General features: G+C 44.9%; 1 protein-coding gene across 1 annotated transcript in view; it reads right to left on the bottom strand.

Moving 5' to 3' along the window:
* Positions 1-18081, bottom strand: part of ASTN1 (astrotactin 1) — a 519295-nt gene that overhangs the window by 84207 nt on the left and 417007 nt on the right. Inside the window, exon 13 of the mRNA XM_040408285.1 lies at positions 1924-2118. Within this exon, the coding sequence (XP_040264219.1) occupies positions 1924-2118 (195 nt within the window). The remainder of the gene's footprint in view (positions 1-1923; positions 2119-18081) is intronic.

Raw genomic sequence — 18081 nt, 5'->3', positions numbered from 1 at the left:
TTACCATAAAAGTGAGTGCAAGGGAGCAACTCTGCCTGATACAGATCTGTTGTCCAGGAAAGGAAAGGAAAAGGCAAATTTGAAATGGAATGTGTAATCAGAAAATGACCTATTGTTTAAATCAAGTTTTTATGTTAATTTTTTTTTGGAATTTTGAATTTTCATTTTCCATCTCCCTATCTATATGTTAAAAAATATCTAAAATCAAGCAGTTTCACGCTGGCCATTAGGTCTAATAATATGTTTAGATGTCCTATTCTGTACAGCTAACTTTTCAGTAGTCATCTTATTATTATCACATGAGGTATTGCTTCTGTATAACAGAGGATCACAATAGGCGATATCACCGTTTATTTGATCCCTCCTGACCTCTGCACAGGTCACAGATCATGCCTTGAAATCTCTCCCATATAAGTCAATGGGGTCCCCTCCTGTCCATTGTGTCTATGGCCCATATGGCTGACTTCAAAAGATAGAAAGTCTTAACACATTTTAGGCTTTGTGTGATTATTGCAGGGTTTTCTACCTTTTTTTTTAAATACAGATAGTGACATGGACAAATAAAAAAAATAAAATTAAATGTTTTTAACATAAAAATGTGATTTAAACAATAGGCCATTTTCTGATGGCATATTCCCCTTGAAGCCCTCTGGTTGCTCTCAAGCCATGGTAGCATGAACCAGTTATAGCCATATTCTAATAAATTTAGGGTATGTTGTGCAGGACATTAATAAAAAAAAAAATTTGCAGCAAGATAAGTCTCCAATTTCCTACCAAAACTCATTCATATTTGTCTTCTCTCAAGATGCTTAATAGGGTTGGCCACTTTCTGGTTACCGTTGACCAATGTGTTTGTAAGATGTCTATATGGCACTTAATAATATAGCCTTTGTTGAAATTCAGTGACATATTTTGTATTTCATAAGGTATATCGCCCTTTTTAAAAATGTATTTTGTGCTGTACAAAGAGAGGTCTTGTCCATAAAATGGCTGCTAATGGAAGGTCATGTGACCAGGCAAATCACCTTCTCCATTCAAATACACGGCACCTGCCATCTGCACTTGCACCATTGGGAGTTTAGTGCAGTGTGTCTGAATGGAGGAGGCAGAGTGATGTCTCTGGTCACATGACCCTCCCTCAATGGTCATTTTTTGGAAAAGACCTCTTTGCGGACAACACAGAAGATTTACCTAACAGGGGGACATGGCTTATAAAATATAGAAACCGGCATAGAATATCAACAAAGGCTATATTAGTAAGTGCCATATAGTCATTGTACATACATACTAGTCACAAGTAGCCAGAAAGTGGTCAAACTCTTTTATGGCAGCTTCTGAGTTATACAGTGGATCTGGAGGTGCTAGTTCTTCTGGTGGAGAGCCCCTTGTAGGCATAAGGACTCTTATAGGCCATGGAATGCTTCTTTGGGAAAAGGGTGCAAATTATCTCTCTTTTCAAAAAGAAAAGAAAAGAAAGCTGTGAGACACATTTTTTGGAAAGAAGGTTTAATTTACCTCATTGAGATGGATCAGCCAAAATTGAATTGAAAGTGGACTTCTGAGGAGGTTGGTCTTCTCAAGCCAAGTTGGCATAGGTTGAAGGGAAATCTTTTAAAAGAAATCTGATTTTGATAAAGGTTTATATAATCTTTTGGAGAAGTTTCACTGTATTCTGGGAAAATCTAGATTGTGGTTATCATGCCATTTTCTCATCCCTTTTGGGACTTGTAATTATATTGATGGTCTTCCACTTTCAAAAAAAATAACTCCCTTTAGTGTCATAGGAACTAGTACGCTTACTGTCTAACAAATGTCTGCCATTGCCCAACTTTGTTACTGTGGCGCCTTATCAAACAATAGATTTATGCATCAGTGTACAGCTTTTTTTTTTATAAAGAATTTAACAAAATAAGTATTATTCACCTAAATGATCCTTTCAGCAGCTGGCCTGGTGATATCTCTTTGGTTCGATTGTTGTAACCATAAAAGAGCTCCCCAAATAGTGTCTGGTTCATTGGCACCTCGGGACTTTCCCCACAATGAGCTCCGCCTGGACATGATTCTGTGACCAGATGACATGACAATCCATCTGGGCCTAGTTTATAGTCTTCAATACAGCTGAAAGAGAACCACAATATTGGTCAAGTCAATAATAGATTCCACACTCTGAACTAGAGACTTAATCATTTCTCATTCATCAGCAGATCTGTCTCCTCTTTGTTGCATCAGGATTAGTGAACTGCAATGCAGGAAAGCAACTCTGTAATTGCAGGGTGCCTTCCACCAGACAGCACAGGAACCCTGGCCTGACCTTAATGCCAATTAAAGCAGAATATAGTCAAATAAAATCCATGCAATAAATAAAGTAAACTTGACATTCACACATAAGGTACAAGCATTGTTAGAGTAAAGCCAGTGGAGGCAACTATTTTTGGCTAATGAGGATATAGTCTATCAATTATCTTCTCCTTTTATATTTCTTTTAGGCCTCATGCACACGACCATTGTTTTGGTCCGCATCCGAGCTGCAGTTTCTGCGGCTTGGATGCGGACCCATTCACTTCAATGGGGCCGCAAAAGATGCAGACAGCACACGGGGTTGCTCCGTTCTGTGGTCCGCAAAAAAAATAAATAACCTGTTCTATTCTTGTCCCCGTTTTGCGGACAAGAATAGAGAGTTATATCAATGGCTGTCCGTGCCGTTCCGCAAATTGCGGAACGCACACGGACGCCATCCGTGTTTTGTGGATCCGCAATTTGCGGACCGCAAAACACACAACGGTGTGCATGAGGCCTTAGGAAAATGATACGGCCACAATTTTTTCTTTTGAAGAAAATCAGCATCTTCAAAGCAACATCTAAAACATTAAAAGACTCTTCTCATTAATTCACAAGGAGGTAAATGTGGCCAATGTGCAATGTACCTCAATTAGGCTGGGGCTAATGACAACACTGCTAGAATTTTTTGTGCAACTTGCGAATTGTGTTGGATCATTTCTTTCAATGTCTGCATTGCTACACAACCAGGGGCGTAACGGTCTGCGACCGTGACTGTGCCTGGCGGGGAGGGGGAGACCTGGCGCTGGAGGTCACGGGTCTCGCAGGATGACAAGATGACGTGGTGCCGCAAAGGGTACGGGACGTGTTCGCAACTGGCTGCAAGTGAGACGGACGACCGAACACGGAACAGAGCAGAGGTTAGTATTTTTCTTTTTATGCATGTACACTCCGTGCGCCATACTGGGGGCACCTGACACCTCGCTCTATGAATTTAATTTAGAAAGTAGGTCCCGCACCGGCCATATAAGAGGGGGCCAAATAAAATATATACAGAGTGAGTGGGGGCCAAATGAAAAATATACAGAGTAAGGGGGGGCCCAAATGAAATATATACAGAGTGAGGGGGCTCCCAAATTAAATATATACAGAGTGAGGGGTGGGGGCAAATGAAATATATACAGAGTGAGGGGGGGGCCCAAATGAAATATATACAGAGTGAGGGGTGGGGGCAAATGAAATATATACAGAGTGAGGGGTGGGGGCAAATGAAATATATACAGAGTGAGTGGTGGCCAAATTAAATATATACAGGTAATGTGGTGGGTGGGATAATGAGATGGGGGTGGGGAGGAGGGCCCCAATCCAAAGTTTGACCTAGGCCCCATAGAACTCTAGTTAAGCCTCATGCACACGACCGTGGAACACGGACCGTGAGATACCGGCCTGGATTCCTGTCTGAAGAAGGGGTTCACCCCGAAACGCATTACTTAATGGAATAAATCTTTCAAATATTTGAAGGATCATCTGTGTCTGGCACTCATGGAACATGGACTGTGAGATACCGGCCTAGATTCCTGCTGAGTGCAGGAGCGCACGGTGTCATTGGTTGCTATGACGCCGTGCGCTTCATGCCGCCGCTGCTGTACAGTAATACACTCGTTTAGATCATACGAGCGTATTACTGTACAGCAGCGGCGGCACTAAGCGCACGGTGTCATAGCAACCAATGACACCGTGCGCTCCTGCACTCAGCAGGAATCCAGGCCGGTATCTCACAGTCCATGTTCCATGGACGTGTGCATGAGGCTTTACGGTACAGAACACAACGATCTTTACTGGAGTATGAGAAAACCCCAAAATTAACATATACATGAGTGCCAGACACAGATGATCCTTCAAATATTTGAAAGATTTATTCCATTAAGTAATGCATTTCGGGGGTGAACCCCTTCTTCAGACAGGCAATTGGCCATGAGACAAATGTTGCAGCCTAGTAGCCCCAGCCTTACACCATCTATGGTGGAAAGTGAAGTTGAGACATTTCATGAATGGTAGACTGCTCTTACAGATTGCCCAACAGAAATGTCCCTGTATGTCTATGTAGATACAAATCGTCATAATAAATATACTTATTGATTTATGTTTGGTCTCATAATGAGCATTGCCTATGCAGAAATAGTTTTAAGCAGGTTTGTTGCATCCTTGGTAGATCTTTTAAAACGTTAAGGTCCAGACTACATGGCGACTTCAATGAGGGTTGGCATCAAAACATGTAATAGTCCCATCCATAGAAATCGCCTCCCGAATTCATGGGCAGCGCTTGCGCAGATGACACTTTATTTTCACCCAGCCGGCCGCTCATTGCAGTCCTGAACGTGTACGCTGCCGCGCACGCGCAAGGCTTATTTCTTCAGTGCCGCGTCTCATACAGAGCCGCGCATGCCCTGTATGCAGCGCGGCTCTGTATGAGACGCGGCACTGAGGAAATAAGCTTTGCGCATGCGCGGCAGCGTGAGCTCTCAGGACTGCAGCCGACTGGGCGAAAGAAAAATGTCTTCTGCGCAAGCGCGGCCAAGGGATTCGGGAGAGAAGCGGTGGCCATAGGAGACACATGAACGAGCACGCAAGGAGTGTAATGTCAGAAAGAGGCGTGGCGAGGCTTCACTCAAACTGCCTAAGCTCGCCCAGCTTTAGAAGCATGAATCCAGGAAGCGAACAGCAGAGCTGGCTGCAGGGGAGGACGAAATAGCAAGATGGGAAAACCCCTTTAAAATCCAATCTGTAAAGGAATTTAAAAAGTTGTGTATTTGAGAATTCAGCTCCGAGATCTGCTGCCTGAAAGGCTTCAAAGCAAAAAAAGATGTGCTCTCATCGGAATCACTTTGTACTGGTGCAGTATATGCAAAGGTGAATCTTCATCAGCTGAAATGCTTTTCGTTTGCAAGACAATTAAAAGCGCCTCTCAACAGATGATTTTGCTGTGATGGAAAAACACAGAGGACATGGCGCAGCAGAAACAATGAAAGGTTGCTGATATTAATAGCATTACCCAATTATCTAATTTCAGCAATTATGTTACACTGATACTTGCTGTGTACACAGTGGTCTTATTTACCATAACTAGTACAGAGGACAGGCCATTTTCAAAAGTGCAGCTGGAAACAAACGATGCATTGTGCTTGTAGACAAAAAGGAATGTTAACCCCTTAAGCATGCTGCCTATTATGCACTTCAGGACGCAGCGTTTTTTTCTTCGTTTTGTCATTTCCGAATACCCAAAAAGCCATAACTTTTTTATTTTTTCATCAACATGGCCTTGTTTTTGAGGGATAACTTGCAGTTTTCATTGGTGCCATTTGGCAGTACATAAACTTTTTGATCACTTCAATGATGATTAGCATTTGGGCGCATGATGCTTTTCAACTCCACCCTTGCCACTGGGGAGCAGCAGGGGCGTGATGTGGTGCCCCGACACATTCATTTTCATTTATGCTAGTTTACTGGCCTAAATGATGACTGGAATCTACTCCACATAGAGGCTAGAAAACATTTTAATCTAGGTGCATGGGCTGCCGGATATAGGGCAAGGCCAGTGCCTAATCAGAAATGAAGCGCATCTTCTAGCAACACAGGAGATATCAAAGACTGGTGTAAAACGCCAGTCTTTCATAAATGACCCCCAATGTGTTCATTTATGTATGTTTTTTGTTTTTGTTATGGAAATAAAATATTTTGTTAGCGAAAAAGACAATTTTTGCTCCTTTAAAGGCCACAGCTCCATAGTGTAAACATCTCTTGCAGTCGGTATATATCCAAAGGCGATCAAATATGCTCACCAAAAATTTCAAGCATAATGATATATGGGAGACTGGAAATACCATCCAGCATCCAATATACCGTGTCGGATCATGGCTGCTGCTCCCTCTGTGTGGGTCCGGGCCACAGTAACAACAGTAATACAAACTTCAAATAAAATCAATCTGCGGGGCGCTGCCAATCCGAGGTTAATAGTTATTTATTTTGCTACATAAAATAAATAAAACATACGAGCTGTTACATGTTTCACAGGTGGTCCTCTAGCTTCCCTGCAGATTGATTTTATTTAAAGCTTGCAATTTTTTATTTTTACATGATTTTTAAATTTTTTTAAAAAATTTGCCTTCCCCCCCACCCAACATCCTGTGGGAAACTTGAATGTGAAATCCTATAATAGCTCAGACAATAAACTACAATACTTCTGTATTACAGTGTATTATGTCTTTCACCATAAATGTGATTGGCAGGAACTGAACAGTGATCGTAATTGACAGGACAGGAGGCCATTGTGAAGTCCCTGGTTAGGGGGGGGGGGGTGAAAGAGGGAGCCCTGAGAAGCAGTTAATACCAAGGAGATATTAAAATGATAATATACAGTAAGCATTATAAACTATGTATAAACTGTATTATGTATTCTAAACTATGTATAAACTGTGTATACTTTAATAAACTATGACAAAGTTATTCTAGAGGAAACAGATCATGACAAATATATATATGTATCTGATAAGATAATTGGGTGTTCCTTGGGTATGTAAATGAGGTCACATAACTCAACATTTCTGGGCAGCAGATTGTCCTGTGTCTCAACAGTGATCTGCTGCCCAGGAAGCAATGATTCACTATGGGGACAAGCGATAACAGTAGTGATCACTTGTAGTGTTGAGCAAGCATGCTCGGCCGGACACCATTTTCACTCGAGCATCGCGATGCTCGGCACATCGCGGTGTTCGGCCAAACACTGCGTGTGCTCGAGCGCAATGCTTGAGTCTCCTCCCTGCACGTTCGGGGAAGTGCTGCCACTCACTGTAATGCCTTAGCCATGTTGGTTACTGGCATTACAGTGTAATAGTTACATTACAGTACTATATAGCACCCGATGACACGTGCTTCGGCTCAGACTTCGTCAGGGCGAGCTGCAGCAGAAGGGACAGATAGTGTAGGGACAGGAATTGTGTTTTTTTAAGGGAGTTTTTAGTGTTAAAAGGTGTTAGAGATCCAACAGTCCTTTTAAGGACTATTGTTTTATCTGGCTGCGAAATATATTAGCTCAACGTGCGCTAAATTGCGTGCAATTGTTTGGCTGCTGGTGACAGCAGCGACATTAACTGCGCGACATCTCCTGTATAACGTTTGTGCATCCTAAATATCTGTGACATTCAGTTACATTTTTTCCCTGCTGGTGACAGCAACATTGCCTGCGCTATATCTCCTGTATAAGGTTTGCGCATCATAAACATCAGTGACATTCAATTTAATTTTTTCGCCGCTGGTGACAGCGACATTACCTGCGCTACATCTCCTGTATAACGTTTGAGCATCCTAAATATCTGTGACATTCAGTTTATTTGCGCATACACTTACAAAAACTGTGCTACTGTACATGTGACATACTTGCAAGCATATATACTATTGAATATGCTCAAGGCGAGCAGTAAGGGACGGGGAAGTGGCTGTGCTGCTGATGGTGCACGAAGAGGCCATGGCCCTGGGCGCGTTGAAACTGTGCCTGCTGCCAGAGCACAAGAAACACACTCATCCACGATACCTAGCTTCATGTCCCAGTTTGTAGGGCGGCGCATGACACCACTCTCGAAGTCACACCAGTGCGACCAGGTGGATTGCAGCAGATAATGCTTCCAGTCGATTAATCACCACCCTGTCTTCCACAAAGTCCAGTCTCAGTAGCCAAAAGTCTGGTTAACAGAATCCTCACCCTGATCCTCCTTCCTCCCACCATGGAGATTCTTGGCAAACAAGTGATCCTACACTCAGATATTCCAAGGAGCTTGGTCCTCTTGCCAAGCCTGCTTGAAGAGGGACATGAGGAGATCTTGTGCACTGATTCCCAAACTCTTGAGCATCCACAGTCAGAAAAAGATGGCAATTAGTGTTTCACGAGGTGGATACTGATGATGAGACACAGTTGCCAATAAGTCAACGGCAATTTGTGTCTAAAGATGTTGATGATGAGGATGAGACACAGTTGTCTATAAGTGAGGTTCTTGTTAGATCAACAAGTCAGGAGAATGACCAGAGTGAGGAAAAGGAAGAGGAGGTGGTGGACGATGAAATCACTGACCCAACCTGGGAAGGTGGCAATCGGAGCGAGGACAGCAGTACAGAGGGGGAGGGATCCGCAGCACCGCAACAGGCTGGAAGAGGCAGTGGGGTGGCAACAGGGAGAAGGCAGGCCACACCAAACAGGACCGCAACTGTTCCCCGGAGCACCCCCTTGCGGCAATCTCCCTTGCCAAGGGGTAGGTGTTCCGCAGTCTGGCGTTTTTTTTAGGAAAGTGCAGACGATAAAATAATTGTCATTTGCAACCTGTGCCATACCAAAATGAGCAGGGGCGTGAACACTAGCAACCTCACCACCACCAGCATGAAGGGCCACATGGCATCAAAGCACTCTAATAGGTGGGACGAACGCCTGGGTCCACAATCAGTGTGTGCGGGTCACGCAACTGCATCCTATTCCCCTGTGTTACGTGCTGGCCAATCCCCTGTCCAAGACACAGGCCCGGATGCCTCCCGCCCTGCACCTGGACCTTCGCAAGCACCATCAGCTAGAACATCCACTTCTGTGTCCCAGCGCAGTGCACAGATGTTCATACCCCAGACCTTTGAACGAAAGTGCAAATACCCAGCCACCAACCCACAGGCCATAGCACTAAATGCGCACCTTTCCAAATTGCTGGCCCTGGAAATGTTGTCATTTAGGCTTGTGGACACTGAGGCTGATGGCGGCCTGTTGGCAATGGCTGTCCCTCGTTACTCAGTTTCCCGGTGTGCCGTCCCTGCCATACACCAGCATGTGTCCTGTAACATCACCCGTGCCCTGACCAGTGCAGTTATTGGGAAGGTCCGCTTAATGACTGACACATAGTCAAGTGCTTTTAACCAGGGATGCTACATTTCCCTGACGGCACACTGGGTGAACGTTGTGGAGGCCGGGAGCGAGTCGTACCCTGGGATGGCACAGGTGCTACCGATGCCAAGGATTGCGGGCCCTACTTCCATCAGGATTTACGCCACCACCTACATTAGTGGCTGCAACCCCCCCTCCTCCTCCACCTCCGAATTCTCATCTTGCAGCACCAGTCAGCCATCAGTCAGTAGCTGGAAGCAGTGTAGCACTGCAGTGGGGAAGCGGCAACAGGCCGTGCTGAAACAATTTTGCTTAGGTGACAAACAGCACACCGCCGCAGAGCTGTGGCAGAATATAAGGGACCAGACTGACAGGTTGACTCTTATCAAAATGAACAAGGCCTGGATTGCCCCTGACTTCTTTACTCCACCAGAGGAAAGCAGCTGAACATAAAGGCACTTTAAATGTCTTGTTTTTAATGTAGTTAATAGACTGTATTCCCATGCACCCCTTCCACCACAAAAAAGGGTATATCGTCCAATCTTTATTTTCTCATCCTCCTCCTCCATAATATCAACATGCTTATTAGGCTGCCCTTGCCCCTAATGTTTTAGAGAGTCAGATCAGCAGCAGGCCCTCAACCATAATGTATTAGAGGGTCAGCTCAGCAGCAGGCCCTCGCCCCTAATGTTTTTGAGGGTCATCTCAGCAGCAGACCCTCACCCATAATGTTTTAGATAGTTAGATCAGCAGCAGGACCTCACCCCTAATGTTTTAGAGGGTCATCTCAGCAGCAGACCCTCACCCATAATTATTTAGATAGTTAGATCAGCAGCAGGACCTCACCCCTAATGTTTTAGAGGGTCATCTCAGCAGCAGACCCTCACCCCTAATGTTTTAGACGGTCAGATAAGCAGCAGGCCCTCGCCCCTAATGTTTTAGATGGTCAGATCAGCAGCAGGCTTTCGCCCCTAATGTTTTAGAGGGTCAGCTCAGCAGCAGACCCTCACCCATAATGTTTTAAATGGTCAGATCAGCAGGCCCTCGCACCTAATGTTTTAGAGCAGTGGTTCTCAACCTTTCTAAAGCCGTGACCCCTTAATACAGTTCCTCATGTTGTGGTGACCCCCAACCATTACATTTTTTTCCTTGCTACGTCATAACTAATTTTGCTACTGTTATGAATTGTAATGTAAATATCTCATATGCAGGATGTATTTGCTACAAATTGAACATAATTAAAGCAGAGTAATTAATCACAAAGACATCCACAGATCCCCCCCTAAACAGTGCCATCCACAGATCCCCCCTAAACAGTGCCATCCACAGATCCCCCCCCTAAACAGTGCCATCCACAGATCCCCCCCTAAACAGTGCCATCCACAGATCCCCCCCTAAACAGTGCCATCCACAGATCCCCCTCCCCTAAACAGTGCCATCCACAGATCTCCCCCCTAAACAGTGCCATCCTCAGATCCCTCCTCCCCTAAACAGTGCCATCCACAGATCCCCCCCTCCCCTAAACAGTGCCATCCACAGATATCCCCCCTAAACAGTGCCATCCACAGATCCCCCCTCCCCTAAACAGTGCCATCCACAGATCCCCCCTCCCCTAAACAGTGCCATCCACAGATCCCCCTCCCCTAAACAGTGCCATCCACAGATCCCCATCCCCTAAACAGTGCCATCCACAGATCCCCCCTCCCCTAAACAGTGCCATCCACAGATCCCCCTCCCCTAAACAGTGCCATCCAGAGATCTCCCCCCTAAACAGTGCCATCCACAGATCCCTCCTCCCCAAAACAGTGCCATGATGGCACTGTTTAGGGGAGGGGGGATCTGTGGATGGCACTGTTTAGGGGGGGATCTGTGGATGGCACTGTTTAGGGGGATCTGTGGATGGCACTGTTTAGGGGGGATCTGTGGATGGCACTGTTTAGGGGGGGATCTGTGGATGGCAGTGTTTAGGGGGGGATCTGTGGATGGCACTGTTTAGGGGGGATCTGTGGATGGCACTGTTTAGGGGGGGATCTGTGGATGGCACTGTTTAGGGGGGGATCTGTGGATGGCACTGTTTAGGGGGAGATCTGTGGATGGCACTGTTTAGGGGGGATCTGTGGATGGCACTGTTTAGGGGGGATCTGTGGATGGCACTGTTTAGGGGGGAGATCTGTGGATGGCACTGTTTAGGGGAGGCGGGATCTGTGGATGGCACTGTAGGCGGATCTGTGGATGGCACTGCCATCCACAGATCCCCCTACAGTGCCATCCACAGATCTCCCTCCCCGACGCTCACAGCAGTATATTTATAAATTAATCAGTAACTACTTTAACTTTAATCATTGCTCATTGCTGAGCTCTTTACTTGGATTATAATTTATTTGGATATGGGATATCTTACTATGTCTTAGCTCCGGTAATAGCAGGCAGTGCGGGGGGCGGCGCTCACTCACTGACGTCACGCGCCTGCGCCGCCTAGTGGGAGGAGCTAAGACAAAGTAAGATATCCCATATCCAAATAAATTATAATAAATTATAATCCAAGTAAAGAGCTCAGCAATGAGCAATGATTAAAGTTAAAGTAGTTACTGATTCGTTTATAAATATACTGCTGTGAGCGGCGTGGCCCTGTATATTCTAACCCCCAGGCAAGCGTCCCTGTCACCATGGGAACGCCTGGGGGTTAGAATATACCATCGGATTTGAGTTTTTACGATAAGCCTCAGGCGACCCCCCGGAAAGGGCCGATCGACCCCCAAAGGGGTCGCGACCCCTAGGTTGAGAACCGCTGTTTTAGAGGGTCAGCTCAGCAGCAGACCACCACCCATAATGTTTTAGATGGTCAGATCAGCAGCGGGTTCTCGCCCCTAATGTTTTTGAGGGTCAGCTCAACAGCAGACCCTCACCCATAATGTTTAAGATGGTTAGATCAGCAGCAGGACCTCGCCCCTAATGTTTTAGAGGGTCATCTCAGCAGCAGACCCTCACCCCTAATGTTTTAGATGGTCAGATCAGCAGCAGACCCTCACCCATAATGTTTTAGAGGATCAGCTCAGCAGCAGAGCCTCACCCCTAATGTTTTAGATGGTCAGATCAGCAGCAGGCCCTCGCCCCTAATGTTTTAGATGGTCAGATCAGCAGCAGACCCTCACCCATAATGTTTTAGAGGATCAGCTCAGCAGCAGAGCCTCACCCCTAATGTTTTAGATGGTCAGATCAGCAGCAGACCCTCACCCATAATATTTTAGATGGTCAGATCAGCAGCAGACCCTCACCTATATTGTTTTAAAGGGTCAGCTCAGCAGCAAGCCCCCGTCCCTAATGTTTTAGAGGGTCAGCTCAGCAGCAGGCCCTCACACCTAATGTTTTAGATGATCAGATCTGCAGCAGGCCATCGCCCCTAATGTTTTTGAGGGTCAGCTCAGTAGCAGGCCCTCATCCCTAATGTTTTAGATGGTCAGATCAGCAGCAGACCCTCACCCATAATGTTTTAGATGGTCAACTCAGCAGCAGGCCCTCGCCCATCATTTTTTCCATGGTCAGATCAGCAGCAGACCCTCACCCATAATGTTTTAGATGGTCAGCTCAGCAGCAGGCCCTCGCTCCTAATGTTTTAGATGGTCAGATCAGCAGCAGGCCCTCGCCCCTAATGTTTTAGATGGTCACCAGCAGGTCATCAATCATAATTTTTCAAGGCTGTGTATGATGCCCTCCTTTATGTGTAATAAATGGTGTATTGTAGTGTAGGAGTCCCACTACCTGAACAATTGTACCACAATGTGAATGAGGCCCTCCTTTATGTGATATACAGGTTATATCAGAGTGCATCTTCCGTGTAATTTTTGGCAGCACTTGCACTTTATATATTACTCGGACAACATCGTTCCCAGCAGCGACCTGGGAGTCCAAGATGCATCCAGACATCCTCCCCATGCTGTTCCCAAACCATTTTGGTGGTGTTTCCATCAATTTCTGACCTTTTCCTATGAACCAGACACCCTCCCCTCTTCAGAGCAGGGGGTGCCTTGTTTAATGCTTGGGTTCTCCCATTGACTTCCATTGTGTAAGGGTGCTCCGCCGAGCACCCGAGCATCCCGAAGTGTCCTACTCGAGCACCCGAGCACTTTGATGCTCGATCAACACTAATCACTAGCTCCCATGCAGACCAGATGATTGCTGCCTGGAAACACTATTCTCACCATTACTGATGAGAAGACAATGATCAGGAATAAACAGTAATTCTCTGCTGGATCGTCCCATGTAAAGGGGCCTTTGGTTATAGCTGATCTGTAGATCACGGTATGTATGGTCTTGATCTCTTCATGTTTTTGTGTCAGCTTCCCGATGCACTAAAAATACATTGACAAAGGGGATGGACCCCCGAAACGTAGCTACATGCTTGCTAGGCACGATATTTGCTGAACGTCCACAAGGATCATGCACAAAGGACTTTATTTTTGAGTATGGATTTTTTACTACTTTATGTGCTTTTGACTGTGAGTCATTGATAGATGCACAATAATGAGGAGTAACTTTGATAAAGAAATATAAAGAGAAAGTTATTTGCGTTTTTGGTGTGGTTTCTCATTTATGGTCTAAAATGTAGTCGAGCTGGGATATCGATGTGCTATAAAAGAATGAGTGTGCCACCGTTTGTTGAATTCAAAACCAAAAATACATTGATACACTATTGTAACAATGTCTTCTCTGCATTGTTTTTTTTTCCTTAGATGTAATTATGACCATAAAAATTTCACGTCAACAATATGACAAGTTTATCAGTGCTCATTTAAAGAGCCTTCACTCTGGCCCTTAGATACTATATGGAGGATGAACTGTTGTTACTGTGTTTGTTAATTGCCCATAAAGTTTACATTATGTTGGCCGCACATTTCATATTTACATGGGGAGATGTGATGACAACCAGTGAACATTTTTATTTTTACATAAAAGATTCGATCAACAGACCATCAGCAGATCATAGGCCCATGTTCAAATTTCATAAAGGAGTTTTCTGGGACTTAAAAATGAATGATCTGACCTTAGGACAGATCATCAATATTAGATATCAGTGGGGATCTCACACCCAATGTGACCTGAGCTGCAGTACCCTGACACAGCCATTTTGCAGTGGGTGCAGCCTTCTGCTTCCAGCTTTGTCCACTGTAGTTCCTTGATCACTTATCACCATCATGTTGGTCTTGTCACCCAAGTTTAAGGTGGTGATCCAGTGGATAGAACCTTGGTGGGTGCATAAACTGTTCTCCAAATGCACTACATTTCAAAGGTATATTCATCAAACATCTTGTATGATGTTGGCTTCCCAAAACAGCTGATCAAGGGGGCCAGATGATGGACCCCCAACAATCTGATACTAATGACCTATTCTGAGGATAAGCGATCAATATCTAAGTCCCAGAAAACCTCTTTACCTTGGTCAGATACTGAAAATGTAAATGGCCTGCTGTGATTATTTGAGAAACATGATTGTTGTCATAAATTAATCTGCCATGTTAAAAGCTCAATCATCTACATCTAAGGCTACTTTCACACTCCCGTTTGGTGCGGATCCGTCATGGATCTGCAGAGACGGATCCGTTCAGATAATACAACCGTCTGCATTTGTTCAGAACGGATCTGTTTGTATTATCTTTAACATAGCAAAGATGAATCTGTCTTGAACACCATTGAAAGTCAAAGGAGGACAGATCCGTTTTCTATTGTGCCAGATTGTGTCAGTGAAAACAGATCCATCCCCATTGACTTACATTGTGTGCCAGGTCGGATCCGTTTGGCTCAGTTTCGTCAGACGGACACCAATGCGGAATGGAGGCAAACTGAGGCATTCTGAGCGGATCCTTATCCATTCAGAATGCATTAAGGTCAAAACTGATCCGTTTTGGACCGCGTGTGAGAGCCCTGAACGAATCGCACAAACGGAAACCAAAATGCCAGTGAGAAAGTAGACTAAATTGTAGCCATCACCAGGAACCAGAAATAACTGGCTTCCCAAAGCCATAATCAACTGAATTACTGACATTCTTAGGAAACATTGCAGCAGGGCCGTTTCTTGGGCCGGGCGGCTGCCCGGGGCACTGTCAGAAGGAGGGGGCAGGGCACAGCAGGAGATGAGCGCTCACTCATCTCCATAGTCATCTCATCTGTATCGCCGTCCTCAGGACGGCGATACAAATGTCTGTGCTGCGGCAGGGCAGGGAGAGGTGTGTCCTCTCCCTGTTCCTCTGATAGGCTGCCAGCACTAGGTCGGCAGCCTATCAGAGGCCGGTGCAGGCGGCGCGATGATGTCATCACACGGCCTGAGCCAGCGAGGGACACAGGCCGGAAGAGGCCTGCATCGCATCCTGGAGGAGGTAAGTATAAGTTTATTTTTTTTATATATGTATATACTGGCACATAAGGGGGGCTGCTGGCACAGACATAAGAGGGGCTGCTGGCACAGACATAAGGGGGGCTGCTGGCACATAAGGGGGGCTGCTGGCACATAAGGGGGGCTACTGGCACATAAGGGGGGCTACTGGCACATAAGGGATAAGGGGGGCTACTGGCACTTGATAGGGGGGCTACTGGCACATGATAGGGGGGCTACTGGCACATAATGGTGGGGGGGCTCTTATTATTGGCACATGATTGGGGGGCATCTATGGGGGCTCTTATTACTGGCACATGATTGGGGGCATCTATGGGGACACATCTTACTGGCACATGATTGGGGGGCATCTATTGGGGCACTTATTACTGGTACATTATTGGGTGGCACTATAGGGGCATCTACTGAGGCTAAAAAGAAGGGGTATTTTATATGGGGGGCTCTGTATAGGGGCATTTTATACTGGGACACATTATGGTGGGTACTATGGGGAAGGGGGGAGAGACGCACTATGGGGTCATCTACGGGGGCACTGAGAAGGGGTATTTTATATTGGCACATTATGGGTACATTAGCTCAACTGGGGGCATTACAAGGTGGTATGTTTTGCACATTATAAAGAGAATTATTTCTACTGGGCGGGGCATTATGGTGGGCTTTATTACTCCCCCATGGTATGACCCCCTAGTAGCAGCACCAGCCTTTCCCTGCTCTGCTATCCCTCTGCCCCTTCTCCAAATCCTTATTATTAAATCTTTCTCATTAGGAGAAAACACAACATCAGCTCCGCCGAGCCCCCGGCCAAAGTGTGGAAGTGGCGCCCGAGATCCCCAAGGGCCAAGCCAAGTAGTTGTAAGTTTTCATGTGGAATATGTTTATGTTATACACATATAGCCTACACTGTGCCACACAATGTACAGAATACCGCTACACTGTGCCACACAATATACAGTATACCTTTACACTGTGCCACACAATATACAGTATACCACTACACTGTGCCACACAATATACAGTATACCGCTACACTATGCCACACAATATACAGTATACCTTTACACTGTGCCACACAATATACAGTATACCACTACACTGTGCCACACAATATACAGTATACCGCTACACTGTATAGGGGTTATACTGTTTATTGTACAGCATGGCACAGAGGTTATATTGTCCGGCATGGTGTAACCTCCATACATTTTATGTACAGTATACAGTAATCCACCTTGCCATCTATTCTTTGAATCTGGTTTTATATGTTACTTGTTTTTTGTACATTTACTTGCGTGTGCTAGTTGAGACCTGCTGTGATTGGGTTTTAGTTAGTTATTAAATGCTAACATGACAGTTTTTTGGTTTTGCACATTATTGATGATTGTATTTCATGACTACTCTTCTAAGGGTATTGCCTCCCTTTATACTGCAGTTCTCCTGTACCACTCTGCCTGTGACTTTTAGCAGTTTAAGCAGTCATTTATGATTTTCTTTTGCTCTCAATAAATCTTGTGTTAAGCACAAAAAAAAATATATATATATATGGTGAGACGGTTGCAAGTACTCTTCTGATATGATTTCATCGAGCAGTTTTGATGGAAAGGGGGGGGAGTTTTTTTGACACTCGCCCTGAGAGAAATTTTACCTAGAAACAGTGTGTAAAATCATCTTAACAACAGGATCTTAGGACAGATTGTCAGACAATTTTAGCGAATCCCAAATAATATAACTATTCAGAGGCAAAATACGACCACCACTTACAATGTGCCAAGGATGTTTTTATCTTTGTTTTTTATCTTTTTTCTGTGATTTTTGTTTAGTTTGTAGTATTTGCTTGAGGGAGTGGCACCTTCAAGTGTGAATGCGCTCCTATTGTATGCTGGGAGTAGCATTCTTTTGCACTTTTGCCCTTCCTATCAAACAGACCACCTTGATTAGGTGGTACATATAGGTGTGCTTGCTCCTCCTCTCATTGGTTGCTGATGCACATAGAGGTGACTAGGAGCAGCACACCATATGTGCGGGGTCTGTGCTCCTGAACATAGAAGCCCAATGGCATAGGTAGGTTTAGCGTAGGACCTGCCTAACTGAGACCACCTTGGCGGAGGTAGGTGGGCACAGATGTGTTTTGATCAAAATATATTGGCTAAGAGTCTCAGATTTTATTATATCAGAATGAGGGCTTAGTCTATATATAATGATTGCATCTGTTATTATTTTTTCTGTGATTTTTTTCCAATTATAACCTTAGCATCTTCCCATTTTTAAATTATGGGTCATTTGTAGAGATGATCGAGTCACTAAAAATTCGATTTGGATGTGATTTGGTAGAATTAAAAGTGATCCAATTTGCCTGAAATTGTGTGTATAACACTGTGAGGTCTTATATTTTTGTCTCTTTTCTCTCTCTCTCTTTCTTATTTCATTTTTTATATATTAACTTTATTTTATTTCTCTCATTCACTCAAATGAAATTATCAAAAATTAAAAAAATTTGGAGTGCCATCTG

The sequence above is a fragment of the Bufo bufo genome, chromosome 9 (genome assembly GCF_905171765.1).
Source record: "Bufo bufo chromosome 9, aBufBuf1.1, whole genome shotgun sequence".
In the NCBI taxonomy this organism is placed as follows: domain Eukaryota; kingdom Metazoa; phylum Chordata; class Amphibia; order Anura; family Bufonidae; genus Bufo; species Bufo bufo.
This window is presented reverse-complemented; position numbering and strand designations above follow the sequence as displayed.